The following is a 14,832-nucleotide window of genomic DNA, read 5'->3' on the forward strand; positions in this document are numbered from 1 at the left end:
ATAGGGATTCGAATTTTGGGAACTTGAAATAAAAAGTGATCATTAGTTGTCTTGTATACGTCATCAAGCTAAGATGGAGTTAAGCTATCTTGCATCTGATTGGTGGATTGTTTGATTTATTTCAGTTCTTCGTCTTTGACTTCAAAATGCCAGCAACAGTGCTTTTTGACAAGATCATCAACTTCCAAGTACGTAACCCAGTGATTTGTGTTTTTCTATTTCAGTTGTATAGCATTATCTTTAGTATTGTTGTTGGCTGTTGGAAGTGGGTGTGGTATTTGTCGTTGAAGTTGTTATTGATGTCGTCGTGATAAACGTTGGTTGTTGTGGTAGTGGTTATGATTGTTGTGGCACTTGCGGTTGTCGTTGGTTGTTGAAGTAGTATAGTTATCGTCGTCGTGGTAGTTATAGCAGGTAATAAATTGTTCAGTTATTAGTTGTTTCTAGTTGTGTTAGTACTCATACTCAGTGTAGCGTTGTTTGTTGAACTTGTTGGTTGGTGTATTAATAGTTTTAAATCGTAAAACACGAATATTTAAAATTATTTTTTTCTTTATTCATCCCACAGTTCTTCACGGGGCGCAACTTGGTAACTCAAGGGGCTCTCATCGGTGCATTTAAGGTAAACACCAAAACCCACAAGTATTTTTATAACAAAATCCTTGTTATCACTATTCACTACCGCAAGTACAGCAGTGGCGCAGCTCAACGAGGTCGAACTGAAAGCATGTGAAGGCGCCTCTGGCAGCCGCTATACAGTCCATGTGTGACCCAGTAACACACCTCTAACCATGCAGTTTGAGAGGAGGGAGGAAAAACCCTCCGTATTGTTACCAACTACTCTATGTGTTTGAATATTACTAGTAAGTGGAATTTGATGGAAACTTGTGTTTATTTTGATAAAGCTTGATGTTGGTACAGTATATGCACAGCCTGATCATCGCTTCTGCAGAAGATGGGCAGTACTCACAGACCCTGACGAAACTCTAGGAGCTTCAGGAGCTGGTATCAAGGTACATACAAAATGCATATAGAGCATAATATATTTAACCACCCTGTCTGAAGACCGTAGTCACTAGATCCCTCTCGTCCAGTCATTAACATAGGCTACCCGTGCACTATTCCAGTTGCGTGGGCTGTTAATATGATAATCTTATCTCTGTGTGACATACATACGTGTATTTGTCGTTATGTGGGTGTATTGTAATAGTGTGTATGTGTGTGGGTGGATAATGGGTTACCATGAGGATTCTAGACGTAGGTACTGTGGAGATTATTACTGACCAGAAAAGACCATACAAAGCCGAAAAAAGACAGATGTTTTTATTTTTTTCACTGCATTTCCAAAGCATTTTGTAATCATTTGGCGTTTCCATTTCCCCCGCCACATTTTCTTGTCTATTTGTCACTTCTGCTGCAAATAAATAAAACCTTAACTCTAACTCTTAGAATTCAAAACTCTGTATTTTCGACATATATACTTATTTTTCCCTTTGATTTTCCCCTTTAATCTGTTTTGCCTCATTTGAATGTTTTACTGGAGAATAAACACTAGCGAAAACTACTTTAATTAAAATTATAAAAATAAAGTAAAATACATTACAAATTGATTCGGTTTATGTTTATCATCAGCGTCTAAAATGTAAAAGGAACGTAAAGAGAATTATTATTTCTACCGCCCTAGTGGTGGATATGAATAAACCATTTTAGAATTCCAAATTACCGCTGTGTTACTTAATTACAGACTCGGTCTTAGCTTTCCGTAAACTTGGTTACCTTTCGTGTGTCTGAGCACAGGCAACCCACCGTAATTACAAAATAAAGTTACAATAGAACAACTATAAAGAGATTAACCTACTAAATGACTTAGAGCAGTTTTCGTATGACTGTGAAAAGCTCAGTGCCGTAAGCGTGACGTGCCGTGACCGTGATGCTTTCTAGAATTTTAATTGGCTGATTTTTTCACGCGCAATGTGATTGGTCTGGCATTGCCGTGACCTTGCCGTGACCGTATACGGGCCGTGTTTATACCGTGTTCCGGGCATTTGATTGGATGGAGAGTGAATTCTCGTGCAATGTGATTGGTCTGGCGTATCCCTTGCCGTGTCATGGCCGTGTTCGTGCCGTGAATTTTTCACAGTCATACGAAAACTGCTCTATGATGTTTTGTTAATATAACATTTCTTTTTCTTCCAGGGTTATTCACGTGTGGATATCACAGTACTTGGTAAAGGCGATCCAGCTAAGGTATTACACATGACAATTGACTGTGTACCTACACCAAATTGAAAAAGATGTTGTTGAAGATCGAGGGGTATTCTGGGTAGTCGATCTTTGGTATTTCGAGAGTGTTGCATATAGACCACAGGGAGCCCAATTTAGATAAAAGTGAATGGTGAAAATAAAATCGAAAAAACTAAATAATTAATTACTTTTTTATTTCGAAGTCAAGATAATTTTCGCGCGCATCTTTGTTTTCCTATATAATTCCCTATGGTATGTAACGTCGTGTATATGTATAAATGCTCGTAAGATATACATAATACTGTGTAATCTGAATCAATGTTTGAGACCTGAAAACATGCATAATATTAACCTCATTTACTATTTACCCAGAACACAGTTCGGTGTTAGCTTCAATGAATAAACCTTTTCAACCCAACAACGTCTTTTCAATTTGGTGTTTACCAGTAAAGGTATTCCGGTCTTTAATTACTAAAGAAAGCTTCCCCTTTGTCTTGAGTTTGATGAGAGTTTGCTTTGATTGCCAGGAACCTCCAGGCATAAAGGACAACGATGATGATATTGAAGGGTAAGAACGTCGACTCACCAAACAATATTTTTATTGTATTAGTGTAACGAAAGATATGAGAATATTTGACGGCACTAGAGCAAGTTGTAAGAGCAGGTTGTAAGCCTGTGTAAAATGGGCGGCTTGCGTGACGGTAACGTGACTGAGTCCTTCACTCTGATTGGTACGATAGATGTCGTCAGTTCCGTACCGTGACCGAGCCAAGTGGCGTGACTTCGCATTGTGTGGCTTTAAAAAATCTGCCCTCCTTAGTTCATTGTATTTAATATTTAGCGGCCTACATTAACTTGATGAGCTGTGAATATGGCCAAAGATGTTGCGGGTGGTTTTCACTACTGAGCGACGGAATTGGTTTCGGAAGCGCACCGGAATCGGTTTCGGAAGCGCATCGGTATCGGTGTCGAAAGTGCATCGGATTCAGAAGGATCCCTTTCTCTTGGCTTGTGCTCACACTTATAAGTGACAAGAAGTTTTTACTCGCAATTTCATTCTTGATCATGAACTGTTCCCAACTCTGATTCCCATTCCTACGCGAATGAAAAACCAACCTCTAGTGTTGATAAGGCAACACAAGGAGTAAATTAACCAGATTAGTAGATTTACTGATCATTTATTGATCATTTTGTCAGAAATCTCCTTCTACCCGAGGGTGTACCAGCAGAACGACCCAAAGCAAAGATCATCGTCAAGATATACCGTGCAGATGGCCTTCCAAAAAGTATGTAGTAATTCAAAAGTAATTCAATAGAAACACAAAAAGACCCCAAGCTAGACAATAAAACTAAGCTAACAAAGAAAACAATAGGTTTACGGTAAGTGCAGAAGTACCCCTCCTACTTTTGTCAGTGGTCTGTGAAGCCCGTTAGTGAATGTTTTTACTTGTTTTCAGTGAACACTGGTCTGATGGCCAACGTCAAAAAGGCTTTCACAGGAGAGGTATGTTGCTTCTACGCTTTGAAAAGAAATGTTGAAAGTGTTATTATTACCAGGTGTTTTGAAAGATAGGCGCGCAACATATTCTTTGTCAGCAAAAATTTCCAGATATTTTATATTATTATCATTTCCAAGTATTTTTTGCCAAGACAAAATAGAGAAACAATATAAGGTGGAGTAACTTTGGCGATAATTTCACAATGACTAACTCATAGGACGTTTGCATGATTGGGTCATTGACCTCTATTATTATAATCCCTTGCACACTTTCTTTTGTTCAGTTAATTAGTACCAATTGTCTTACTATTCTAATTCGCGAAGCATTAAGCCCCGTTTACACTAGCGATTTTTGCTGCGATTTTTTTTTTTTTTTTTTTTTTTTTTTTTTTTTTTTTGCGATATTATCCATAATAAAAAATGGTAAAGAATTTACTTGTAAAGTTTTTTTCAGGATACCAAGATTTTCCTAGACGAATGTCTCTTTTGAAGGATGAGACAAAAGATTTCATATTTCCGAAAATTGCCACAAAAATCGCCGCAAAAATCGCCAGTGTAAACGGGGCTTTATGGTAGTGGGAGTCAAATGACGCCATCATTCAAACGTCCTATTGCAGACTTCAGTTTACTCATTATATCTTCTTTTATTCTTTTCAAGGTGCGAGATCTTGTTAATCCATACGTGGAGGTTTCTTTTGCGGGACATAAGGTAAGAACTGCAACAAGAGCTGGTAAAATATTACTTATTACATTATGCTTAACGTTGAATTTGTGTGTCTTGCAGGCAAGAACCACGGTCAAGAAAGGCACCTATGATCCAAAATGGAACGAACAAGTTGTCTTCTCAGAACTGGTATGTTAAAATAAAAATTAAATAAATAAAAACAGACAGACCGACAGACAGTCGAGACACACATAACCAAAACATTCAATCCGTCATAACGAGAGATCGATAGACAAATAGTTGGAGTCAAGTCAAAAGCAAGGACCGGCAGACAATCAAAGATTACAGCTGTACAGATCTTAAAAAGTACGACGCACAGAAATAAACAAACAAACGAAAGAGCGAACAAGCGAACGCTGAATACTCCAGCTTGTCAGCAACGATCAACGATTGAAATTTTTTCTATTCTTATTATAATTATTTTGCATTCTATTTGGTTTTCAGTTCCCACCTCTTTGTCGTCGAATCAAAATACAGCTTAAAGACAGGTAAGACCATACATACCGAGACACAGGGGCGTTGCAGGTCTTGGTCGTAGAAGGATTAAGGTACCATTTTCCCGCCAATACGCATGCGCAAGGGTTTCATCTTAAGAGTTTCCCGCCATATCCACAGGTTTAGTGAAAAAATTGTGGGAGCGCTCGCTCACCTCTTTCTCCCCTCTTGCTTATGCCACTGTCAAGACAGGAAGCTGACTAGAGATGTAGCATGTATCTTAATGTCTGTATGCATGTAATTTCAGTGACCCAGTCAATGATGAAGTGATTGGTACTCACTACATCGATCTGTCAAGGATCTCAAACGATGGCGCAAATGGTAGGCAAATATCTTGTCTTTTATTCATATTTTACTTGGTGATATTTTACTTATTCAGTTTTAAACTCCACCAGTGCTTTGGGATTACCAATCAATCAAATGAACCTACATACTCGGTAAATCACAATCTTCATGTATTTCTCTTGTGTTCAATCTGTTTCATCGATTCTCAGTCAGTTCCAGGGAAAGTAAAGATTACGGAACAAGGCAGGGGAATAGCGAAGTCTCGATCATAGGGAAAGTAAAGTACCATTTTCCCGCCAATACACACGCGCACGCGTTTAATCTTTAGAGTTTCCCGCCATATTTACAGGTTTAGAACTGCCTGAAACAAAAAGTAAACAAACAAAAAAAAAAAAACAGTAAGATAATATTTAAAAAATTCAACAAAAAAATCGAGATTTAGGGAAGCTAGGGGAGCTCCCCCTGATTCAGAAGCCGGTGGAGTTTAAAAAGTTTTATTGAATAACGTTTGATGATACTTTTGGCCTTTCTATTTGTTTGTTAAATAGTCCACTGTCATTGTTAGTTCGAATCACTTGAGTCAATCAGTGATGATGAGCAAAGAAGTAGAAACGTCAAAAATCATCAGACGATTTTGATTTTTTGCTTGAGATTGCCATGACAACTTATTTCTGCCATAGCAACCCATTGCTGCCATGGCAACCCATTGCAGCCATGGCAACCCATTGCGGCCATGGCAACTTATTGCGGCCATAGCAACCCATTGCAGCCATGGCAACCCAACGCGGCCTTGACAATTTATTGTAGCCAAGGCTTGACATGGCACGCGGAATTTGTACTTCAGGAACAAACAAAAAGCATACAGTCACTTACTCGTCCGTCCCAGAGTATCTTTAGGTTCAGTTCTGTCTTTTTCCCCTCTTTCTTAGTCATTTCTATTGAGCTCTTCCTTTATTATTTTGTTCATGATTTCTTTCTTTTACTGCAACATCGACTTTTCTCCTGATGGAATCACAGCTTACTTTTTTCGCTTCTTAGCTGAAAAACTTTAAGAAGCTAGCTATAGACCCTTTGCATAATTGTACTATTCATAGGCACAAGCCTCCCTTGTGTGGACGTTTTGTCAATCTGAGGCTTAGTACTTTTCTCCATATGATTAATACATTTGTGCAAAGGGTCTATTCAGACTGCCTCAAACTAAATTGTACGTCATCTTTTACACCACAACCGAAGTTAACGTGATTACTTCATCTCACGTGACCTAACATCATCATTTCATGTTAACGTTTTCTTTAACGATTTCCACCATCTATTTCACGTTCTTAGCGCTATTACACGTAACATTTCCTCTTCACACTTGACGTTAGCACTGTGGTAATTAATTAACCTGACATAAAAGTCTAGCATGTCGCTTGGGTTTAATGTGGTTGCTTTGGTTGCTTTCTTGTTACGTTTTGCATGGTTATTTTGTTTTCTTAAGACATAACGAGAATCTCCTCTAGTAATCTTGACATAAAAACTTCTAAATTCCTGAAGACAAATGCACCAGCTAATCTTTTCTTTACCAAGACGACTACAAATGAAAATCATGAACTTCTGACATAGCACTAAGCATTCCAGATGAAAATCACTGAACGTCTGACATAGCACTAGCCATTCCAGATGAAAATCATGAACTTTTGACATAGCACTAGCCATTCCATGGCTAAGGGAAAAACTGGGTAAAATTGGCATTGCAGTGCATTGTGGGACTGAAATAGACGCCATCTTGGAAACATATCTCCTAAAATAGGCCCACAATGCACTGCAATGCGTACTCGACCCAGGTTTTTCCTCGACGGCTAATACTACCAATCCAGTGCGCATAATGGGATGATCGTCAATTAAATAGTCTTTGATGACCTTTTTGTCTTCTGTAAACTGCATGTCAAAAATTTATCACATCTTGAGTTTTGTAACTGTTTCTTACTTCAAAAATCTTTTCCTTGATATTTCTTGTGAAATCTGCGTTTTCCCTTTTGACTTTGATCATAACTTTACACTTACCCAACATAATCATCGCTCTCTTTAAGTCTTTACTGAAGCTTACCATATATATCTATTTCTATAAACTCTTCAAAATAATTTCACTTTTCTCAGCAAATCTAATCACTAAATTAAAAACTGAATTGTAATCATAATAAAAATACAATTTATTTATTTTAGTTTAGAAAAGGTTACCGTAAAATCCTGGTTATAAGTCCTTCGGCTGGAGCATGGGTTTTATCATAAATAAGTTTCTATTACGTGTGGGGCTTATAACCGGGATGAAGCACATTTAGTATTACATCACCGGGTCACTGGTTGCACGCTGGGGTTATTATGTTTAAGAATATGAATTTTTGACGGGATAACATTGCAGCCTAGTTGTTGTTAACTCAGTGGGAGGATTTTGGTTACGTTTCGACTACTGGGAAATAGATAGTCAGGAAGAGGATGGGAAGAGAGGAATGGATAGAATGGGGGTGTTAGTTGAGAGAGGATTAAAAGGGCTTATAACCGGACTTTACGTTATCAAAGCCGTAATCTTTCTTATTTCAATTCTTTACTTTCTTTATCTTGTGGTTGCCCTCGTTGAGGTGAAAATAATTGAATAAATAAAGATAACTGATTGGCATTATAGTGCAAAAGGAGATAGAAGACGCTAACCTTATCGAGAATATCTCCTGATTGAATTGAAATTTAGAAATGCTGATTTTTTGATGATAATTCGTATATTCGTATTTGTATATTTTCCAATATTATTATAACTCGCTAATGAGTAATATTTAATTAAGGGCTGAATGGTGGCAAATAGGGAGGAACAAAGGAAAATGATATAACATTTTTCAGTGGCGTGGAAGCCGTCTTGAAAAGTGACCAAGCCCAAGAAAGTCAGTAAGTCACGTGGTCTATAGCTTTTCAAGATGGCCGACACGCTTCTGAAAGTGAAATTAAACGCTCTGTAAAGTGAAACTCTTTTACCTATTTTATTCTTTCTTTCTTTTAGTATTACTAATCTCGTTTTGGCTGCTATTTGCTCCTTCCCTTTTGTTTCCAGAACTTTAATGCCTGCTGAGTTATGTTTGTTTGTGGTGTCGTCGTTATGTTATTGTTGTTTTTATGTTGTTTATGTAATGTGTTGGTGCTAATCGTGCTAACGTGGCAAGGGTACTAATGGTAAACACATGTTTGCACGTTATAGTAAATAATGTATCTATGTCAAAATAGAAAAAACACTAAAAATTGAAAATATACAACTAAATTCCTAAGAAAATGAAACATCCTGAGATTGTTTTGAGTACTAGAGAAACCACTCTTGCATAATTTTCGCTTCCTTTCGTACTTTTATTTATAAATAAAAAAGCTTTTATAAACAAACCAAAAAAAAAAAATCATAATAACGATCATAGCTAACGAAATAAGTATGTTTTACCGTAACGCCATATCCATATACCTTTCATACGCAGATTTTGGAAGTATTTGATCATTCTTTTTCCTTACAAATTTGTTATTGGTAATCATACAGTTCATATTAAATGCACTCTTCGAACACATGCACAGTATAGACCTTTTTATTAAATCCCACGATGCTTTTTTCCAGCTTTTGACGTCAAATTTATTCTTGTCGATTTCATTTTTAAAAAATTCAAAAGAATAAATTTGACATCAAAGTCAAAAATAAAACATTGTGGGATTCATAAAATGGGTGTATACATGTTTCGTATTGCACTGCTGTTCGTGTTACACTGCACGTAATCCACCTTAGTGCACTCGATAACTATTGATTGCATGTCATTTATTCGTTTATGCTGTCAAGCATGCGTTTCTAGAACGGAATGTTTGTCTCTTGGGGCAACTCAGTCTTTCGTCGTATCGTTTTACTTAGTGAAAGTCGTAAATCAAAAGAGAGTGATGGCAAAAGTCACGGCCATTCAAAAGTTGATTGCTCATCTTGTGCCTTCTTGTATTTAAAATTCGTATTTGGATAACGCTTATTGTTCGAGTGGCCTCAATATAAAAGATGGATTTTTTTTAGATCAGTTCAGAGTAAGCTAAATATATTAGCCAGTCCAAGGTCGAGGAAAAAACTGGGTCGAGTTGGCATTGCAATGCATCTTGGGGCTGTTTTAGGGAACGAAATATGGTAATATGTCCCCTGTCCCACAATGCACTGCAATGCCAACTCAACCCAGTTTTTTCCCTCAACCTCGGAATGGCTAATAAATACCATGCCTTCAGTGATTTCAACCCCCCTCCCCCCTACTGAGTAATATGCCTCAAGAGACGTGACTAAGCTGTTAGGATATAGTGCACCATGTTTTAACTGTGTGGGCTCGCTGAACTATACAGGCTGGCTATATGAAGTGTATATTCCAGGCTCAGGCATTAAAGTTCCTGGTTCCATTCAAGCTCCTGGTGTGTATTCACTCCTTGTGTTTGTCTGTCTGTCTGTTATTTTTAATCTAGGTATCATGTGTATATCACTCTTAACTTGTTCATTCTAACTCCATATTGTTATTACCTGAATAAGCGACTCATATTTTATTATACCACTTACAATACACTCTACAAAATTACTCGATTCCTATTGGACAAGAGGAGTACAATTAAATCCCAAATTGTACTTTGTAGAGTCCCAATTAAGATGCTCAATTTTTTGAGTGTATTATAAACCAAAAATCGCACAATCTTCTCGTACAATTCGGAATTTATAGATACTGGTGATGTTTTAAAAGTTCTCAAATTGAACTCGCCTAAAGGCTCATCCAATTTTGAACACTTTCAAAACATCACTCGTACCTATAAATTCCGAATTGTACTCGAGATCGTGCGGTTTCCTATACTTAGTCTAGATGTCTTAGACTGTTAGAAGGGCGGGGGATTAGAACCGATGGAACGCAAAGCTTTTCTCGAAAAAGTAGAAGGGAAAAAATGGTAGGAAAAAATTCGGTTCTTAAGGGTAAAATTAATTCTACTGAATCATCTGTTACCTGCACAAGGAATAGAATTGTAAAATCACCCGCTCTTCTTGGAATAAATATTTATCTAGTATCCTGTCATTAGAAAAGGGAACCTTGCTCGATCAAATGCTAGCGGCCATCTTGATTCACTTTAATTTTTGAGAAAGTGATTCAACTGGTTCCAGTCTGTGATCATGCAAGACTCCTACTCCTTTCTAGATCTAAACTAAAAAGCACTTTTCTTAGTACATAGATTCATAAAAAAACTTCCTGTAGCGTGCAAGAGCTTTCAGTCACCACTTGTAGTCTAAATCATTAACCTTAATAATATGCCAATTCTACTCCGTTATGTTTCCAGTTAATTGGCCACACCATGGCTATTTAAGAACAGAAAAAATGCGGTGTTTTTTTTTTTCTTTGGCTCTTTTTTTCCAACAAGTTTTTCTCATTTTCCTTCTGTGACTGAAAACTAGAAAGATCATTTGAGAAAGTATTTGTTTACGATATAGCCACTGTGTGAGCCATTAAGTCCTTCCCGCTAAGCAAATAATAATTCAAAACCACAACAACTTTTCAAAACTTTTCAAAAATATTTCTTTCTTCGTTTTCTCTCTGTGTTGCCATCTATACTTCTAGCATTCATATGTCTCCATCCCTTTGTAAAAACTCTCTAAACTCATGTCTTTGTGCAAGTATTTTGGTGTCCTTTTTCCAGAATACAGAGCTACCTTTAACAAACAGTTTCTCACATGAGTCCCAAAATTCTTAGAAAATCTTTCTATCATTCCTGATGTTGTTGTGGCTTGGCTTGTCTTTTCCAAAACGTAGCTGCCATTTTAGGTGTCTAAACCTCTAAGACTTCTTTTCAAAACATATTCATTCAAGACAGAAATTTCTCTTTTGGGTAGCTTTGAAAATAACTCCAACACTTTTAAATATTTAAAACTAAACATTTAACTTGAGAATACCCTGCAAAACCTGTTTTAAAACCTGTTTTAAAACCTTGTTCAAAACCTGTTTTAAACTTGTTAAAAACTGTTTTAAACTTGTTCAAAGCCTGTCTCAAACTTGTTAAAAACCTGTTTTAAACCATCTAAAACTCTTTTACCTTCTACACCATGCTTCTACTACTGTCCACGTCTTAGCGTACACTTTCCTCGATCAAAAGTCAGCTGTTTACTTTTCGTCACGTGAACATCTTGATGCAATCCCACAAGGATCGTCCCCAAAGGAGTGGATTCATAGTACGTTATTGTTAGTCCCTACACGACTTCACTTCGCACCATGTGACACTGTTTAGCACAGCTAGTAACCAGAAACTATACCTACTCCACCCCCATCCCTATAAACTAGTTCACGTGAAAGGACTACGATCCTGGACAAATTACTTCAGGAAAATAGCATTATTTTCGCGTGCTTAAAGAATCCTAGTCCACTACAATGCACTGCGCCCCTGTGTTATTGTTTGCATCGTTCGCCTAAATTGTACTCGAAGCTCTTCCATACACGGGTGGAGTAAAATCTGCAAATTCACTATGCCAATGTTGTCAAATTCCCAAAATGTCCTTCCTTTCATTCCACATTCATTTCTCTTCGTGAAATTATGATTTTCGGTCGTCCAACTGTTAGAAATCACGACTTTCAAAAGTCTACCTTAAATTCGTTGCCAAAATTTCTCAAATCTCGCAAAAAGCTTTAAGTGACTATATACCATTATATAACGATGGTCATAACACATCTAGCAGGAATAACAAGATCGATGGAACTGGATTCCCAAACTTTACCTACAAAACTGCCATTTTGCCTGGCAGAGAAAAATTGTGCTGTACTTAACATTTCATTGTTTTCGGCGCGCAATGCATTATAGTTGACTAGGACTCTTTAATTAATTCTTTTCCCTCCAGCTCCACGCGATGATCAGGGGGGACAATAGGAGAGAGAAAATACATTATATTTTAGGTATTAGAGTTGTGAAAATGAAGACAGGATGTGTATTTGTCTCATAAGATATGTCCAGGATTGTAGTCATTTTACCAAATTTACATTCCTCGCTAACTGGAGACTTAGGAGCCGTTTATATGATACCATAATTAGTTTCGTTCCAGTACTACTTCGTCCCGGTTGCCATGTATTTCATTGTATATGTTTACTTTATACCAGGGCAAAATTTCGCAACGAAATGAGTCCATTCTAGAATAAGTTCATCCCGGGTTTCATTACCGAACGACATTCTATACCAGTTTCGTGTAAATGGTAAGAACACTCATTCGGGAATGAAACCGCTCTCTGGGGAGACTGCGGGAACGAGTGACGCATGCGTATTATCATATAAAAGCAGGTTCGGTAATGTCATGCGATCGGAGTTGAACTTTTATCATGTAAATTCATTCTCTTATCGGAACGAAATTCATTTCGGTATCATGTAAACGGCCCCTTAGTTCCCAAGTAATCGTTCTGGTCACGAACGCTTAGGATGCACTGCACTGACTAGAACCGAGGGTTTGTAGGCATGCGTGTGGTTACATTTCTCTGCTCACGGGGTGTGGAAAGTACATAATTGTTCGCTTGTGACCTGAATGAGTCTGAGAAATTGATAAAATTGGTTGGCATTCACTGAACTTCTTTTACCCGATTTGATAAGAAAATTAAACTGAAGACTTTAGAAACAGCGAAAATTATCGAAGTGAGCCTTGAGAAAATTGTCATATTCGTGGAACCTTGTTGCGAACCAATTGACTTCTTTCGCATAATTCTCTCATTCTTTTGCCAACGGTAAAATGGGCTTTTTTGCGATCTCCTTCCGTCTTTCCGTGTGAGAAGGTTCAACTGTATGGTAGCCATAACTACAAGGAGTGAAAGAAAAGTGAAACGACAGTGAGCATGCGTTTGTCTTGGTAGAGACCAAGAGGAATGCAGGCTCAAGGAACGATAAAGTGTGAATAGGTCTGTCTTTGTTAATACGCATGCGCATCGACTTGAAGTCAAACTGATCCTTAAACGGGTAGGAAGGGTGAGATTAATCACTGCATGAACTATAGAATGGCAACTCAATTGATATAGAAAACCTTTCTCAATGAATGTTCTTTTTTTGTGGTTTTTGCTCTTGTTTTTATGTTGATTTTGCTGGTGTTCACTGTGCAACACGTGGGTGACATCGGCGATTCAAGTCCATAGATATCCTACAGATATTGGTAACTACAAGATAAATATTGTTGATTATTTGTTTATTATTGATTTTATGTTTACGTTGGTACATTTGTTTAGTATACTTAGGGGAAGGCGATAGGAGCTACTGGACTTGGAAAAAATGAAGTTGAAATGCGACCTAATCACTGAGTTTTGATCGAAAAAAAAACACTAAACAAATGTATCAAATGATATTGTTTTTTAAACAAGTAATTTTTGTCTGACATTGCTCATTTGTTAAAATTTATCTTTAATACTTATAATTTTTACTGTAATAATATTATATAATATTATGAGTTATTATTTTTCCTTATTAGGCTAATACTTTATGGCTATTGGTATATATATATATATATATATGTAATATATCCTAATAACTATCTTCATTATATTATCTATAATTAGTTGTACTATATCCCTCCCCTATAGTCTGTTCTGCCTGTTTAAATCATCATGAAATACCCCGTTTAGTTTATCTTACGTCTATACTTAATTCTATAATACCGTCATTTTGCTACGATAGAAACACCTTCGTTGAAAGGAAAAAAAAAACACTGCCTTTATAAGTGTGCAGTATGGACTAATATTGCATGTTATTTATAATATTGTATTGCATGGCTTGCATGATTTCTATTGGTCTGTAACTCGCGGTACATTTATCAACTCAGTAACAAGACTTCGAAATCACATCTGATGCGGCAAAACGCCGTTATACCACGAACCAATCAGACATGCCATCAGATTGGCAAACGCCAATCAAAGTAATAAACCAATCAAATCAAACACAAACCAACCAATCGAAATGAACACAGCCTTTATTTTGAACACAAACCAACCAATCATATCGAACATGATCACATGACCAAATACTTGAAATGCAAACCAACCAATCAAATCGAACACAACGACGTGACCCAATATTTTGAGCTCAAATTGACCAATCAGTTCGGACACAACCACGTGACCCGATATTTTCTGAACAAACAACCAATAAGATCGGACACAACCACGTGACCCAGTAGTTTGTGAACAAACCAATAAGATCGGACACAACCACGTGACCCAATAGTTTGTGAACAAACAACCAATAAGATCGGACACAACCTCGTGGCTTGAATCATTTTGTGCAGAAGCAAACGCACTGACCACGAGGCCACTGACTTCGATGTGATATTCACGGAAAATTTATGACCTGAAAGTGTATTTCACTGTTAAAGTAATCAATTTGTCCTCAAAAACTGTCAGTTCGAGTCTCAATTAAAAAAAAATCCAAGGTCATTCCCTCATATCGGAAAGGACAAAAATACAACAAAAGTGATAAACATTAAGTGACAATGATCAGAAATACGTTTTATCGGGATAAGAATGTTTATAGTTACAGTTATTGTGATTTATGCAAAAGGATATGAGTTATAGCT

General features: G+C 37.1%; 1 protein-coding gene across 6 annotated transcripts in view; it reads left to right on the top strand.

The window, feature by feature from the left end:
* LOC116303876 (otoferlin) overlaps positions 1-14,832 on the top strand; it is a 43,613-nt gene that overhangs the window by 7,237 nt on the left and 21,544 nt on the right. For 2 of the 6 annotated variants that reach the window (XM_089033229.1, XM_089033230.1), the window contains exons 8-20: positions 126-188; positions 569-622; positions 906-1,013; positions 2,197-2,247; positions 2,772-2,812; positions 3,442-3,530; positions 3,702-3,748; positions 4,401-4,451; positions 4,527-4,595; positions 4,911-4,954; positions 5,209-5,282; positions 11,374-11,472; positions 13,396-13,419. In XM_089033229.1, coding sequence (XP_088889355.1) covers positions 126-188; positions 569-622; positions 906-1,013; positions 2,197-2,247; positions 2,772-2,812; positions 3,442-3,530; positions 3,702-3,748; positions 4,401-4,451; positions 4,527-4,595; positions 4,911-4,954; positions 5,209-5,282; positions 11,374-11,472; positions 13,396-13,419 — 814 coding nt within the window. Of the gene's footprint in view, positions 1-125; positions 189-568; positions 623-905; positions 1,014-2,196; positions 2,248-2,771; positions 2,813-3,441; positions 3,531-3,701; positions 3,749-4,400; positions 4,452-4,526; positions 4,596-4,910; positions 4,955-5,208; positions 5,283-9,617; positions 9,684-11,373; positions 11,473-13,395; positions 13,420-14,832 lie in introns of all 6 variants that reach the window. The other 4 variants (XM_089033231.1, XM_089033232.1, XM_089033233.1 and 1 more) reach the window with 4 other exon arrangements.

Source organism: Actinia tenebrosa, unplaced genomic scaffold (assembly GCF_029948245.1).
Source record: "Actinia tenebrosa isolate PJP-AT-01 unplaced genomic scaffold, QUT_ActTen_1.0 PGA_scaffold1__47_contigs__length_23844297, whole genome shotgun sequence".
Taxonomy (NCBI): Eukaryota; Metazoa; Cnidaria; class Anthozoa; order Actiniaria; family Actiniidae; genus Actinia; species Actinia tenebrosa.